This window comes from Gymnogyps californianus, chromosome 2, assembly GCF_018139145.2.
Source record: "Gymnogyps californianus isolate 813 chromosome 2, ASM1813914v2, whole genome shotgun sequence".
NCBI lineage: Eukaryota > Metazoa > Chordata > Aves > Accipitriformes > Cathartidae > Gymnogyps > Gymnogyps californianus.
Window position 1 is genome coordinate 149,618,541 of NC_059472.1, and position 16,724 is coordinate 149,635,264.

A 16,724-nucleotide genomic window follows, 5' to 3' on the forward strand; every position below is an offset into this window, starting at 1 on the left:
CATAGAATTCTTCCTTCTGAAAAAAAAGCAATTTTTCATTTGTTCCAATAAGTAAAAAGACAAGGAAATAAGTTTTTACTATTTTTTTCAATTCAGTAGCCAAAGTGAATATATAGCCCCCCCCAAATCATACTGCAAACCTTAAAAAACAAAAGCAAACAAAAGCAGAAAGCCGTTGAAGACATGGGTGTAGTCATCTGCTCCTAGTGGGTCACTGTTTCCCTCCTTTGCAGTCTTGGGGCAACAGCACAGAGATGCAGGAGGAATTCAGGAGCATGCCAGAGCTACATAAGGCATCTTCTGTAGCTGATTTGCCCTTCCACATGACACTATTTTCATGTGGTTTTGCTCCCTTCTGTGCAGTGGAAAAGAGTGCTGGACTGTCTGAGCGAACATCAGATAATGATTACATTCTTACACAGGAATTTCTGCAGCCTCAGGAGAGGGGAGAGAGAGTTTGAGTGTCTTACGTTACCTTTTCTGTCTCTCCAGAAAGGTTTTTTGAAGACCATGAAAATGTTGTTGAAGTGTTATCAGACTGGACTCGAGACACTGAGAATAAGATTCTGTTTTTGGAAAAAAGTGAAAAATATGCTTTATTTAAAAATCCCCAGGTAAGCTAACATAGTATTTGGATAAGAGTCTAAAATTATGTCATTTAGTCTGTATACTGCCTATTGCATTATTAATTTGCTTTCAGCTCTGTTAGTTTGGAATTAGAGAAAGCAAAACTTGTACTTTCAACAAAAAAAACCCAGAATGTTGAATGCAAGGATTTGAAAATTAGTACTTTCTATTCTTTTCTGATACTATTTTGAAGTCCCATCTGCAGTGGTAAAAAATGAAGCATGTAGTTCTCCACTGGTACAAGCTGTTGCTTAGGCACAGCTCTCAGAACTGGGGTGAGACGGCGCAGCTGTAAAAACCTGGCCTTTGTCATTACTACAGTTTCTCCACTATTTCTGCTGATGAAAATCAACATTTCCTTGAAGGTCCAGTTTTTACCAGTTGTACGTGAAACTTCATAAAGAGTATGCTGAGTACTACAGAGAGTTTATCTGGATTTCATTTAGACTGGGGAGAAGAATTGGATGAACAGTAACTTGTGCACACTAACTTTGTAAAAAGAGGATCTGCACACTGAATTGCATCAAATTATTCAGGATAGGTGTATAAACAAATCATTTATTTCTTGTGATATGTGGTCAAAACTGTATTTACAAACACCCTAGCACATACAGTTGATAGATTCTGGGGCACTAGATCTTTTCCCCTTGTCAGCAGTCTGGTAGCTCACTGAGCATCTGGTTTGTTCCTGAGGGCAGCAAGAGAAAAAAGAGCAATTCAGCATTGCCGAAAAAATGAGTCAAATATATAATTTGGCAGCAAATCTCACCAAGCTGCTCATTAGGAAGTTTTTTTTTTTTTTTAGAATGAGCCAGTGTTTCACATAAAACCTGCAGAGAGGAAGTTTCCTTCATTGATATAACAAGTATCCACAGTCAGGGAAAGAAAACTTATCCTGCAGTGTACATGGATTGATGTTGATTTTTAATATGACAGCAAAGCCAAGTTTGGAAGTAAAACATACATGATAGCTCAAGATGTCATACTTTCTAATGCACATAAACATACCTAGCAGCAGAGGTTAGATTGTACATTTGATTCGTACGCTAGTAGTGTTATTTGGGCAAGTGGTTTAGGGCAAGGCTGTAAACCTCCCATAGGACATAACTCTTTGATGAAGATTCTGGGCGTTTTGATTGCAATGAACTTTAGAAATAAATATGACCTAAACCAAAACCAGAATAAGAGTGTAGCTCTGTCCTCCCATCTCAGGACATGCTGAGCTTGGTCTGGACATGTCTGCAGTCCTTGATCTTCTACCCCTTTGTGATAAGCTCTAAGATGAACAGCCTAAGGAATCTGGATCAGTTGTGGCTATCACACTATTGAAATATTTTGCCAGTGATAAAGTCGAACCATCTGTCAGGCTTAATAAATTCAAACATTGTGAGACAGGCAGAATAGTACAGTCATATTGGCGGTTTGTCTTTTAGGCAGAAAATAATCAGTATTGTACAGACAGAGGTCACACTAGATAATGAAATATGGTAAAATACATGATCTGGAGTGAGTCCCTGAAAAGGTAAACCAAGCGGAAATCTTGAGTTGGTGGGTGGCAGGGTGTATGATTACCTGACTAACTACTTATGGAAATTATAGTGTAACCAATGGGAAACTGAAATCCAGTGCTTTGATACTGTATTCTCAGTATATTCAGCCTCCTCCTCCTAGCTCAGTCAAGGTTGCCTCGTGAACTCATTTTGTGAGTACAGAAATTGCAGAATGCTTTTTTTGACACAGCCAGTGGTGGTAATGCAGCAGCAGTTGGATTCCTTGTTGGTCTTATTTAGTGCTCATTCTGTCGGAGGTTGTCTGTGGAGATCTCACAGTTTTGTAACTTGCAGATATTTTTCTGGAAAAAAAGAGGCAAATTCCAAAGGTGGCCAGGTGCCTACAATTTATTCTTAGACAAATTAGTGATACAAAGTTTTCATTACACAGGTTTGACGCAATTAAATGCTTTAAAAAAATCTTATTATAAAGATGTCCAGATGCATTGCTAAAACAAGTGGACCTCTGGAGAAGGTCTATGACCTGTGCTAATATTCATTGTTTCTTTCTGTGAACTAGTTATATACCTGGTATAGATTAAACAACAATTAATTAAACATGTTTCATTTTCTAAGGAGGAACTGAGGTGATGAAATGCAGGATTTATCCTCTATGTCTGTGCTAGCAACATGCTGCTCAGCTAATGCTAGTGGCTTTTTTTGAAGATTGTCATTCTTGTCATGCCATACTCTCGTAATATTTTTCTGCAGCTTTGTTTCTGAAAACAATTTTTTAAAGTATTTGGAATACATTTTAGAAAAAGCATCTGCAAAATCCTCAGGTGTCCCCCTCTTCACAAAAACAGGCACACTTTTGCCCTTTCCTCACCATGATATAATTTACCCTGCAGGGAACTCACAGTAAAAGACCGTTCCATGAATGGCATCGGTGACTCATCTACAGAGATGGAGCATCACAAGTCTGTGACTAAAAAGTGAAACAAAAATACATATTGGTACATGTGCAAATAACGAAGACCTTTATAACATAGGAAAGGTGATGCTTTGTCATGTGGTTGAGTGATGCTGTGCTTGACTCTTGAAAGGAAAGGTTGTCAGGTCTCAACACCTCTTTTCAAAAAGCTCAAAGAATAATTCTCAGCTAAAAGAGACTAAAAAAAAGAAAAATGTAGGAAATGCTTTTGCTTAATTTCAACAGGGTTATTTGTAAGGGGCAGCTGAATCTAAACTCCTGACTGTAAATGCTGGTCACTCTCTTAGAACACTATATTTGATTTTTGCTTACATGGATTTTGATTTCCTGTGTTTCTCTTTTGCTGATACAAGCAGACAGGATAAATTCAAACAGTGCAGGTGACACTACATGCATGTGGGTTTTTTTGGTTTTTGTTTTTTATTATTTTTGGACAGTATTTATGAAAATTAATGAAAATCTGTACAGTGAGTACTTTATGCTTCTGCTCCCTCATATGTAAGCCAAAAGCAAGAGCTATATCCTCCAATGGAGAACCCATACACTGAATTGACTTCTTATTTCTTCCAAAAAGCCAGAGTACTAAACAGCATGAGAAGGAGATGGAGTAAGAATTTGTAATGGCTTTCATAACAGGACAACGATAGTGTTTCACACTTGAATATCTATTTTGAAGTCCGTGAAATTGGGCTAGTATCCACCAGGTGATACTTTTGTTTTTCACCACTTTGGCCACCTTTATGAATCAAGGGGTTTTTTTTGTCTCCACTGTTACCCAGTGAAGGAAACATAGGAGGGTGGCAGGGGACCTGATTATTGAGTGTGCTGGCAAACACGCAAAGACATAGAAGTGCGAAAAGTGAAGTGTTTTTCACTGTACTCCCACTGTTTACTAATCTTAATTTCTCTCTCTATTAGTGTATCTCAGACCATGGTGTAGCTGCAAGTTGAAGATGCTACTTCAATAAATATTTTTCTTTTTGCCTTGGGACTGTAACATAGAAACAGTCTTTACACATTTGAACCATTTTGCAGGTGACTTTTAATCAGCCTATTAAGTGCTTTGCTGTTAGCTGCATCCTAGCTTATGTATGTCTTTCATTTGTTCCATGTTCCCCCCTCTTTGATGATGAAGACCATCATCCTCAAGGCATGAAAAGTCAGCTGTAGTGATTTCTTCAAACATTATAAAATCAAGTAAACAGAGTTGAAAATCAATTTTTGGGGGCTTCAAAAGAGCTTTGCCTTTAGCTTCATTTATTTATTTACATTTGTGATCTTCAGAGCAATTATAGGTATCTTCTAATATTTTTAATGTGCATTTTTTTAGGGGACACATCATGATACAGGTTGCAGATATGACCGTGTTCTGTTTTATTTTTTCTGCGCAAACCGTGCTGCGTTCAGTACGCAGTTGCAGTGGGCTGAAATGGGATGTGAGCTGGCCAGTTCTTGCCTCATTCCGGGTGCAGTTTGGACGAGCATAAACAGGCAGCTCATTGCACAAAGAAGATTGTCATGAGTATGGAGCAGCTGCCTTGTTTGCTGCACGCTGTCTGATCTGTGCTGTGGCAGACCTTACAGATCTTCTGGAAGAAGTTTCAATAGCTTGAAAGCAAAAATACAACCTAAGCAGAGGGAGGATGCTGCCTTGAACACCTATTTTTTGCTATGTACTGACAAATAGCTGCTGCGTTCCAGCTTGGATGGGGCTGTGTATAAAAAAAAAGGTGAAAGGTATGAGAGGGGTGCTGTTTCATTTAGGAAATTCTTTTTTACGAATATAGAGACATGGAACACCGATCAGAGAGTTTGGCAGTGCAGTAGTTAAGGCTACTGCTTCTACCATGATCCAAGTTTGGTTTGCTTACATGCCACCAGAGATGTTATTTGAAACTATTGAAAAACACCTTCTGTCTCCCACTGTTTGAGGGCTACACAGTGGAGAGAGATACAGCCTGAATTTTTTTACCTGCCTTTCCATACAAAAGGAGATGGCTGTATCCCTAAGTGGAAAGGTTGTATGCATAGACTAGTGGTACTTTACAGTACAAAGCACAAAATTAACTTAAGCTGGCTATAAAGTCTTTACAGGATTTTCTTTTGTGCATATGGAACTTCCTGCTAATGTAAAGCCACAGATGGGTCATCAGCTAGTTTTGCCACTGTCCTGCATAAGCACAGGGGAAAATGCTGGCGTAACGTCTCTTAAGGATGTCATACCTGGCTAGCAGTACATGTCAAAACTGCCACTGTAGCTCTGCATTAGTCTGCGTCAGGCAGAATGGCATGGGAGAGCAAGTGGCTTTGTGTCAGCTTCAGCTGGTCTGGAGTGCGTAGGCACAGGGAATAATTCAGCAAAAACGCTTGACTGCTAATCGCTGTAGCAAATAACCCAAACAGTGCAAACAGAGCAAACCCAATGACAAAGTGTGCCAGCATACTTTGTTTTGTTTGTTAAAATAACCCTTTATGTTTGCTTTCTTATGTTATCAGCCCAAGAGGATGAATCCATCCTGTTAAGTAAGCTCAGCTCTCTATCAAAAGACATTGTCTTTTGAACGTAAAAAATAGTTAATTCTCAAATCTGTAGACATATGCAGAGAGCTGCCCTGTAGCCATATCTTGTCCCATTAATGACCTGACGTCCCAAACCAAACATGTGTTTCCCAGTGGTGTCCTCAGACAAGAAAGAACTTGCCTTTTATCATGACCTTTGACTACTGGACTTGGAATGACCTCTTGTGGACACATGTGGTTTGCCTCCTATAGGATGAATGCTTCTGATCAAAAATAGGAGACCACACAGTGATAAAACAAGTACCGTGTACAGTCTGCTCCACAGGTTTTTAGCCACTGACGAATAATAAGTACCATGTACTTCCAGATTTCAGGGCAGAGACATAAAGGAGGTAATCAGTAATAAATGAAATGTGTGTTGACAGGTGAAAGATGACAGTGTACGTTTGTGTAACGTTGTTTAGGTGACAAAGCCCTGTTTCCCTAATGAAAAAGCTGCGTTGTTAGAGATCCAGCATGGATATCATTACAAACTCTCTCTCTTTACTATTGATTATGTCAGTACAGGGTGGTCTGTGTTTCTGCTAAATAAATGCCAGATGCCTGAATGTGAATCAGTTGTAATCAGAGGAGCTTTGTTTTCTTATTATCAGTGCACTGAAGGCTGACTGAGTCAGATGAATGCTCTCCCCACTGGTAGTAAAGCTGATGAGCCAAGCCTTGTTGAGACAGTGATAAGGTGTACTTACCTTAATAAATCTTCATTGTGTATTTTAGGGGTTGTACTATGTCTCTATAATGATCTATAGAAGAAGGCGGCTTACAGCTTGCATGTCCCTCTACTTTCCAAATCCATCCCAAAGTCTGGAGGCCCAACCCAGCCTAACAGTGCCCTCTGAGGTCTCTTCATACCTTCATCAATGCGAAAGAGGGTGTGCCAACATCAAGCCAGCAGTGCTGTGATAGTGCTCCCTGTCAAGAAGAGCTGTTGCACATGTACAGAGGACTTGGCTGCAGCTGCTCAGAACAGTATCTTTTTTTCCAGTGGGATGAGTGGAGCATTGTCACTCAGTCAAACCTATGGTTTTGGACTGCATAGGCAGGCATTGCTGTATGGGTTGTACTGAGAACACACTTTTAAGCAGGTTTTGTTTTGAGCTGGTTTGGGTTTTTTCCGCTATGAATGCTGTCGTCAGATGTAGTCACAAAGCTGTGGTCCTTAGTGTTTGCTTACCTTCATCCATGGTCTAAAAATGTGCCCAGGCAGTCTGGAGCCAGCTATGTGCTGCTGCATATCCTAGAGAAGAACATTGCTGTATTTCCTAGCATAACTGTCTATTGCATTGAATGTTCAAGTTTCTTTTCTTATGTTCATACCACAGACATGGCATCAGCATAGGCCAAATTGCAGGTGGCTGTGTTTCTGATGTCCCCTGTCTGACTTAATGTGAACTTTTAAGAAAGCAGTTTTTAAAGAACTGTTTTTGAGATCATCCACACCTCTTCCCCTTCCTCTTCTGGTGCCCCTCCAAAAACCGTCTCCTATGAGGCTTGCGTTCTGGCAGACAGCTGTTCACAGCACTGCTTGAAAAAGAAGATGTGGTTGTGTGGAAGAGCAGGGTTTCACTTCAGATAAACCTTGTTGCCGTAAACATGGTATGCTGGCAGGGCAGATTTGCTGCTTGTTTGTTTCTTTCTTTTACTGTAGCAGCAGCATGTTCCTTCATTTACCTACTTCTCATTTGTCTTCTGGTAATGTTTGCATTTGTGTTGCAGTTTAGTTGTTGTGGAGTTCTAGGCATGTAATTATGTTGACACATTCTTGTAGTCTTGAGACATGAAAAAATGGAGAGAGATGAAAAGTCAGATAAACTCTTAGTTTTCTTCCTGCAGAATTGCTGAAGAATTACAGAATTAGGAGTAATTTTTAAGTAGATAACTTTAAAAATCTGTTGGGTTTTTACGATTTTGTCTGTTTCCTAGACAATGGTGTTTGTTTTATGCCATTTGTTATGCAAACTTAGCTTTTTGACTAATTCCAGGGAAATCAGTAAGACTGTTCCATGTATCAGGTATTTTCCAAACCCAAGCTCCTCTTGTACATGTACTTTTGTTTAGAAAATGATAAAACACGAGAACTTTGAATGTTATCATTCTGGCCTCAAGCCCATGGATCCAAATGCTACCTGATGCATGGCATAGCTCCTTGATCTATCTGCTTCCTTCATGCCCAGCTGTCTCACTGTCTGCAGGCAGCTGGGCTCTGCTATCTGGCCATGCTTGCTGTTGAGCAAAGCCACTACACATGCTCCGGCACACAAGTCCTAGCATGCTCCTGAGCTACCTTCCCACTGCCTGAATTTGCACATATGTCCAAGTGCTGTCCTTTTGTCCATCTGTATGATGCAGATGGATGCAAAATTGGTTTTGCTGTTTAACAGTGGATGAATTTATTTTTACTAGTGATGGTGTGCATGAGGCACTGTGCTTCCTTGTTTGCAGGGGCAGACAGGCACTGGGTCCTCTGAGGGCGGCTGCAGCTTCACAGCCCTCTGTCACAGCAGCGGAGGGTCAATTCAAAGCGTAGGCTTCTGTTTCAGTAGGCTGGAGCACATGTGCCAAGATATCATGGTGATCATTTCTTCTGATTTCTTCTAGATTTTTTAATACCTTCTTCACTGCATAAAAATACTTTGCAGAGCATGAGCAGGGGTTTAAAAGTAGAAAGTAGTAACTTTGGATAAAGGCTTTGGCATATAAGCAGTTTTATTAAAAATTAAGAGTTGAGTTATATTCAGAGTGCCAGATATGAAGTGTGCAAATTACCAAATTGGGTTGTTAGGAAAAATGTTTTCTAGCCTTTTGATACTGCATTGTATTCATTGTATATCAGCATGCAATAAAACGTTGTTCTCTATCACCTGTAATAATATAGGAAGCAGTGAAAATTGCAAAGATAAAATCAAACCAATTGAGTGAGAAAAACAGCCAGAAACATAAGCCACTGTTTTTAAAATTTTGGGAGGCTGTATATACATAGGCAAAAGTAATTTTGTATTACTTTTGAATTGTATTCAAAATAAAGAATTTAAACTCATGAGCAGGCAGCTGTCATTAAAGTTTTCTATAAGAAGACTCCATAAGCATCTGCCTCTTGCATCTACTGGCTTGAGTACTCAATATTGAAAGACTGACTAACTATTGAATGGGTTTGTAGTGATGTAGTTACTTGTATTGCTGTCTTTATAATGAACATCAATTTCTTTTGTGTCTTAATCAGAATTTCTACCTGGCAAACAAAGGGAAGAATGAAAGCAAAGAAATGAATGATAAAAACAAAGAGGCTTTACTGGAGGTAAGCCAGCTTTCTAGGTTGATGATGTAAGTGTCACCAAAACTCTGCCGCCATCTGCATCTGCTCTGCAACAACAGCATTTAGTTCTTTGCAGGCAAATGTGTAACAACAGGAAGTTTGGTGTCTTTTTGTCTAAGGTTTAATATGTGGGTTTTCCTCTGCATCTGCTCCTCACCATTAAAAATGCAGATTGTATCCCCTATCAGAGAAATTAAACGATGGAGAACTGTTTTGTTGTTATAGACCCCAATGCCATGAAATGGTTTTACTTAGTGTTTCTATGAAGATTAATGCCATGATAACAATAAAAGCAGTGTTATACAGATACAAATAAAAGAAACAGCTGTGCCACACCCTTAGGCCAGCCCGTGTGACTTTATATTGTTAGTAAGGTTGATCAATAGCGAACAATTATCTTTTGGGTTAGAAGTAGATGTACTTCTCACTACCTCAAATTATTAGCTTTACTACAACAGAAGAAGAACCTTTGCACTTTTCCAGAAAGTCTGTTTAGCCTCTTGCCTTTCCTGCTGAAGTTTTACTTCAGTTGTATGTTTGAGGGAGAAAAATCCAGAGCTATATGAAAGAAAAGATTATCACAGTTCTCCTGGCAAGCATTTTGACTTTGGTAGAAGTTCACAAAGGAAATGCTGTTCTCAGGTGACTGAGGATTCCCATTTCAAAATTAGTGCACCTCATGAAGGCACCAGATATCAACCAGCAGAAGTCCTGGTAAATTCTGAATGAAAACATTAAGTGATAAGTGCGTTAGCATTAAAAATTACCCAACAGTAGGTCCTTCAAGCAAACAATGAAGTATATTTGTTTAAACAGTGTTGTAAATGTTAGCATGTATTTCAAAGTGGAAGCAGAGATTGAGAGGGATTTTTTTCTTCAGCTGTTTTTAGAGCTCTAAGCAGTCTTTAAAGATTCTCTATAGAAGTATTGCTCTACAGAACCTATAGATACAGCAACAGAGAAAAACCAACAGCAGCAGTACCAACCATTCTGTTTTATTGCCTTCACTGAGCACATCTGTGTCTAGTTAACACCTTGTGTAGGTTTTTGCTTGACCCTTTAGAGAATGGAGGTTTTGCGAGCTGCCTTTTCCAGTGTGAGCACCCAACTTGCATGGCTGAGTTACCACATTAGCTTGGAAAAGTTTCATTTGCCTGTCTAAGGTGTTCATCTCCCTGGTAACTGCATTCCCCATGTTCATATGTTCACTGTCACAGGAAATGTCTTTGTTTTTCAAGGGAGCATTTTTCTGCTATTTATTAATAGGGTCATGCTTAAATCGATTTATTTTGTGTATTATTATTCCTGTTGCACAGGAAAGCTTCTGTGGGACATCTGTCATTGTGCCAGAGCTTGAAGGGGCCCTTTATTTAAAAGAAGATGGAAAAAAGTCCTGGAAGAGGCGTTATTTTCTTCTACGAGCTTCTGGAATTTATTATGTACCCAAAGGAAAAACCAAGGTCAGGAAGCCAAATAATCCTTTTAGCAATAAAACAATTCATGGAGGTGAAAGTGAAGAACTCCCAAGGTGACATTTTAAGAGCACTGTCTGGTGCATCTGAGAGGGTTGGGGTTTTTTGGGTTTAACTTTGACTACACCACTTGTGCAAATATTAGAATGTAGTCACTGAATCCTGTCACGTTTCTCTCCTTTTGATTTCTATGGATAGATAAAAGCATTAATGCAGTAGCACTCCTCCAGAAGTCAGTAGGGCAAAGAAAAACAGCACAGCACCCTTCAGCTGGTGTTATGCTGCCAAAATGCTTCACTGTTATATGGGTTCCCTGTGGAAGAATATTTTAAAAGGTCTCAAGTAAACTAATTTCTTACCACAAAAAAGGTGGAATTTTACTTTGTTTGATACTGACTTTCTGTGCCAGTAACCAGCATGCAGAAAAGCTATACATTTTTTCCTGCAGTGATCTTTACCTAGAGAATGTGTTGTGCCTTTTAAGGCTTTTTAAAACTGCCCTTTGTGTAGAAGGAAGTGAGACAGAAGTATCCACCTGACCGAATCAAATACACTGACATTTAGTATTGCAAAATATTTAAAGAGTCTGAATTGCCAGCACTGGAGAAGCAAAGGAGTCCTGGACATGTTGCACGTAAGGATGGCTGGCTTCTCATTTCCACAGTGATGAGGTAGAATGGTGGTTTCTGGGACTGGTGGGTTTTTGGGGTTTTTTTTTGTATTCTGAAAACCACTTCTGTTACCACTTACAGCTCTGCTAATGCTTCATATTTGAAAATTCTGGTGCTGCTGATGGAGCTTTACTGTTATGATTTGTGCTATGAAACTTAACTGTTCTGCTATTCTCTGACTAAATTACAAAGGAAAAAAAAAAATTGATAGCTCGTAAAGGAATGCCGTGCTGCTGCTCCAGTGACCTGTGTTTATAATGAAATCTCAGCGAAACACAGACCTAGATTACCTTGCTGCTTTCACAGCAATTTATTTTGACTTCACCTGACCCTGAGATAATGGCTTTCAGTCCTCAAATCATGTTGCACACACACAACATCCTATCAATTAGGAACTAGAATGCTATTGGAAGGCACTTAAGGTGGAAAGAATATAAGAATAGTCAAATGAAAAGTCCATCTTGGACATTTCCTTGTAGCCTGCCTCCAATGATGGCCGGTAGCACAGTGCCAAAGCAGGGCAAGCATATACTGATAGTTACCAAGCCTTTTTTCATCATCCAGTGATACCCGTTTCAGTGACTTTCCGTCATAGTGCAACTAAGGAAAGTGCTTTCTTTTTTCAGGTGATAGACTGCAAACATAGGCTCAGGACGGAGCCATGCAGTCACCTTGTAACAGCTGTTTAACATTTTATTGACTGTTAGTCGTTACAGCCTGTGTACCACCCTGCCTATAATGGGGCCATTTTAAGGAATTGTGTGAGTGCTTCAAACTCACTATATTACCAACTCAGCCACTTACAGGGATTGAGGACCTTGAATCTAGTTCTTTAGGAGATAGTCGCAGCTCTTTAAAATGGTACCACAATCAACTGTTCAGCAAAAGGATGAACATGCCTCAACCATTCCAGAGAAAGTCAAGTCTCTTAGCTCAAATTGGTGTTTAATGGTGATTTAAGTTAGTTACTGGACTCTGTATTGGAACAGCTGAGGCTCAGGTACACATGTCTTTTGTGGAGACAGTAATCTCTGGTAGATGAGCAGGGTGCAGTGAGGGTGTTAAACATCTTAAAGCACTGCAGCAGAATTCAGTAGAGCTCTTCAGTCAAAGCCCTTAAATTATGAGAGTTCATCCCATGTCAGGGTGATATGAAGAGTGCACATGCACCTTGCTGAAGTCATTCAGTTGTGGGTAATCTTTCGTTGAGGTACAGAAACAAACAGTTGGCAGACTGCTGCCAGATACAGAAGACTGTATCTTCAGCTGCTGCAGCTGTTTTGAAATTCATCATATAGTCATGTTTTCACTTGTTATAAAAAAGCAAAGAAGTCTGGCGTACCTTTCGCACTTCATGTTGGCTGTAAAATACACTGCAAACATGAAAATACAGGGACACATTCAGATAATTTTACACACATGCCCTTGGTGGTTTTTATTGTTTGGAGTTTTGTTGTTGACAAACCAGGCACCAGTCAGCACTGCTGTCTTAATTTCTTTCTTCAGCATTACTGTACTTATATCCCATTCAAAAACATGCTGTTTTTTGCTGCTTTGCTGTGACAGGGTCACAAAACAACAGAACCAGAATTGCAGATAAAATTTTAAGATTTGTTTCTGTTAATTGTGTTGCTTTGTCATGTTAACATTGCAGAAACACTAGCAATAAGTGCCTTTGTACCTTGTATAAAAATTTGTTCCTTACTTAGAAGAAAATAACAACTGCGTTCATATTGGTCTCAATTGCCATTTCCTGGTTCATAAAGGAAAGGAACAACTCATTATATTGCATGGATTTGAGCACGTTTAGGAACTTAGAGTGTTGGAAAATCCTAGGTCCACACAGTCAATGACAAAATCTCTGACATCAGCTTCAGGGGAGAAAGGGGAGAGAGAGAAGCCCTGTCTACATACAGTATGGAGTGTTTCCTCTCCCCACAAGTCTTACTTGCAAACTCAATTTGTAAATAAACCCAACTCAAGGGCGTATTGTAATGAAAGTATCAGTTATAATGAGAACAGCATAGAAGAACCATCATATGTGGAAATATAACTCCATTCTTAGGGGTAGAGAGGGTTTGTGGTTTGTTTTTTTCTTTTTTCTTTTTTTCGGTGTCCTGATTTCTCAGTTTAGCCAACAGTGACCGTGTGACACGGCCATTTTTGCATTTCCACTCAAAGGATTGCAAAAGTTATGCTTTGTATGCAGAATTCTGCACTGAGAAGCGTGCCAGCAACAGAAACCTTGTTACTTTAGCAACATATTGTGAACAAGCAAGTATTATGATAAACGGAAAAGGAACGAAGCCAGGAAATTTGAGAAAATTCAAAGCAAAACAGATGAAATGCATGCTTATTTCCTGATGAGAGTTTGTTTGTTACATATACCAAAGAAAAACAAGCTCCCAAAGCAATTTAGAGCGCCAAACCTTCTTTCTCCACTCAGAATTGTAAGGGTGTGCTTGCAAGGCCTTATATGTATTTTACTGAAGTTACTTCTTACTGTGGTGTTCTATCTGGTCTTACTAGCCATAAGCCAAAATCTCCACACAAAGCAATAAAGCACAGCAAAACCAGAGCAACAGCAAAATGTTGCACTGTGTTATAAATTATTCCTAATACGTACTGACCCTCTTCCAATTGTTAGTTTAAGAATGCACAAACTTAAAATTCATCTTTCTTCAGTCAACTTCATGACAGTTAAAAAATAAAAAGCATTGGCATTCATGCACTTTAAAAAAGTCCTATTAATGAGTTTCACATCAAAATTCAATTTGTTCTAACAATGATGTGCTTGGTTTTCATTTGTAGACATCACGGGATCTGGCATGCTTCATTCAGTTTGAGAATATGAATGTTTATTACGGTTCTCAACACAAAGTGAAATATAAGGCACCTACAGATCACTGCTTTGTCTTAAAGGTAATGTACAAGAAAAATAAGTTCTGCAAATGTCACACACAGTTTCTTTTATATGTAAACATGTTTAAGTTTGAAGCTCCAGGGATCCTGATGAGATAGAATACCTCCTGCAAAATCATGTCTATTTTCTTCTTTACTTCATTGTTGATCAGCAACATACCTTTAGAACCTTAATTTTAAGGACTGGTGGTAGTCCTATGATATATGTCTACACTGCATCTATAAAGTTGTCTTCAAAACAAGCCTGAATATGCTTCCAGTGACTGACTGTTCGGGTGACTGGACACATCTGGACAAATGGCACACAAGGCAGATGTATGATGAGAAGACTGGCAGTCCCTAATGTTGACGTTCTGAGCACTATGGACTATATACTAAAAAGTGTGTCTGCTTTTTATTTGCAGTGTAGTCATACCTGTTGAGTGGTTTGTTGAACTGAGATGCAAAATCTTGCAGGAATAGACATCTCAGATGGCATATTTTATTGCACAACTATTTGTGACAGGAGGGCAAAAGACATTGTTCACCCACTCATGAAAATCAGTGCTTGCTGTTGAGGTAAGTATCTCATTGCTGCCTCTCCAGGTAATAGCATTCAGATAGGCTGGGAAATCTGCATTCCTCTCAGGAAAGGAAAAGAAGCCCATGCTTTTCACATAGTTCAGATAGCAGAAATGAAACTTTGAGGTTGCAGTAATTAGGCCTTGCTTGCTCTCTGTCATTAATACAGATTTTAGAATACAGTGGGATTACTGTGTACAAGATAGAAGATAATCTTGTTGCTGCTTCTCTGTTTAAAGGCCTGCAGTGCAAACAAGATACTAGAAAACACAGTATCTTGCCATCTCAGGAAAAAAAGTACAGGAAACATTCACATCAGAGGTTACTTATAATACCACATTTCTGGCTGTAGCTGCACACTTACAGCACTTTTTTATTCAGTTTCAAAACGTCTGCTAGCCTAATTTACACATGGCAAAGCAGAAGTGGTTTATAGACCCAGACTTATTTTCTGAAGCAGATGTGTCTAATTAACACAGATGAGCAGTTTTAATACTATAGTTCTCCACAAAATGCTCTGAAAAAAACACTTTATAGAATCATAGAATGATTTGGGTTGGAAGGGACCTTAAAGATCATCTAGTTCCAACCCCCCTGCCATGGGCAGGGATACTTTCCACTAGATGAGGTGGCTCAAAGCCACATCCAGCCTGGCCTTGAACACTTCCAGGGACCGGGGCATCCAACAACTTCTCTGGGCAACCTGTTCCAGTGCCTCACCACCCTCACAGTAAATAATTTCTTCCTAATATCTAATCTAAATCTAACCTCTTTCAGTTTAAAACCATTACCCCTCGTGCTATCACTATGCTCCCTGATAAAGAGTCCCTCCCCATCTTTCCTGTAGGCTCTCTTTAGGTACTGGAAGGCCGCTATAAGGTCTCCCTGGAGCCTTCTCTTCTCCAGGCTAAACAATCTCAACTCTCTCAGCCTATCCTCATAGGGGAGGTGCTCCAGCCCTCTGATCATCTTCGTGGCCCTCCTCTGGACCCGCTTGAGCAGGTCCATGTCTTTCTTACACTGGGGGCCCCAGAGCTGAACACAGTACTCCAGGTGGGGTCTCACGAGAGCAGAGTAGAGGGGCAGAATCATGACCCATACTTCTTTTGATGCAGCCCAGGATGTGATTGGCTTTCTGGGCTGCAAGTGCACATTGCTGGCTCATATTCAATTTTTCATCCATTAATACCCCCAAGTCCTTCTCCTCAGGGCTGCTCTCAATCCACTCATCGCCCAGCCTGTATTTGTGCTTGGGATTGCCCCGACCCATGTGCAGGACCTTGCACTTGGCCTTGTTGAACTTCATGAGGTTCGCATGGGCCCACCTCTCAAGCCTGTCCTGGCATCCCTTCCCTCCAGCGTGTCAACTGCACCACACAGCTTGGTGTCGTTGGCAGACTTGCTGAGAGTGCACTCAATCCCACTGTCCATGTCACTGACAAAGATGTTAAACAGCGCTGGTCCCAATACCAACCCCTGAGAAACGCCCCGTGTCGCTGGTTTCCACTCGGACATCGAGCTGTTGACCACAACTCTTTGAGTGCAACCATCCAGCCAATTCCGTATCCACCAAGTGGTCCATCCATCAAATCCATGTCTCTCCAATTTAGAGACAAGGATGTTGAGAGGGACAGTGTCAAATGCTTTGCACAGGTGCAGGTAGATGATGTCCGTTGCTCTTCCCTTATCCACCAACACTGTAACCCAGTTGTAGAAGGCCACCAAATCTGTCAGGCACGATTTGCCCTTAGTGAAGCCATGTTGGCTGTCACCAGTTGCCTCCTTATTTTCCATGTACCTTAGCATAGTTTCCAGGAGGATCAGCTCCATGATCTTGCCAGGCACAGAGGTGGGACTGACTGACCTATAGTTCCCTGGGTCTTCCTTTTTTCCCTTTTTAGAAATGGGGGTTATGTTTCCCCTTTTCCAGTCAGTGGGAACTTCCCCGGACTGCCACGACTTCTCAAATATGATGGATAGTGGCATAGCCACTTCATCCGCCAGTTCCCTCAGGACCCGCGGATGCATCTCATCAGGTCCCGTGGACTTGTGCACCTTCAGGTTCCTTAGATGGTGTCGAATCTGATCTTCTCC

General features: G+C 40.3%; 1 protein-coding gene across 1 annotated transcript in view; it reads left to right on the forward strand.

The window, feature by feature from the left end:
• The window catches only part of APBB1IP (amyloid beta precursor protein binding family B member 1 interacting protein), a 74,763-nt gene that overhangs the window by 36,809 nt on the left and 21,230 nt on the right, over positions 1-16,724 (forward strand). Inside the window, exons 7-10 of the mRNA XM_050891924.1 lie at positions 493-614; positions 8,912-8,986; positions 10,321-10,464; positions 13,959-14,069. Of these exons, the coding sequence (XP_050747881.1) occupies positions 493-614; positions 8,912-8,986; positions 10,321-10,464; positions 13,959-14,069 (452 nt within the window). The remainder of the gene's footprint in view (positions 1-492; positions 615-8,911; positions 8,987-10,320; positions 10,465-13,958; positions 14,070-16,724) is intronic.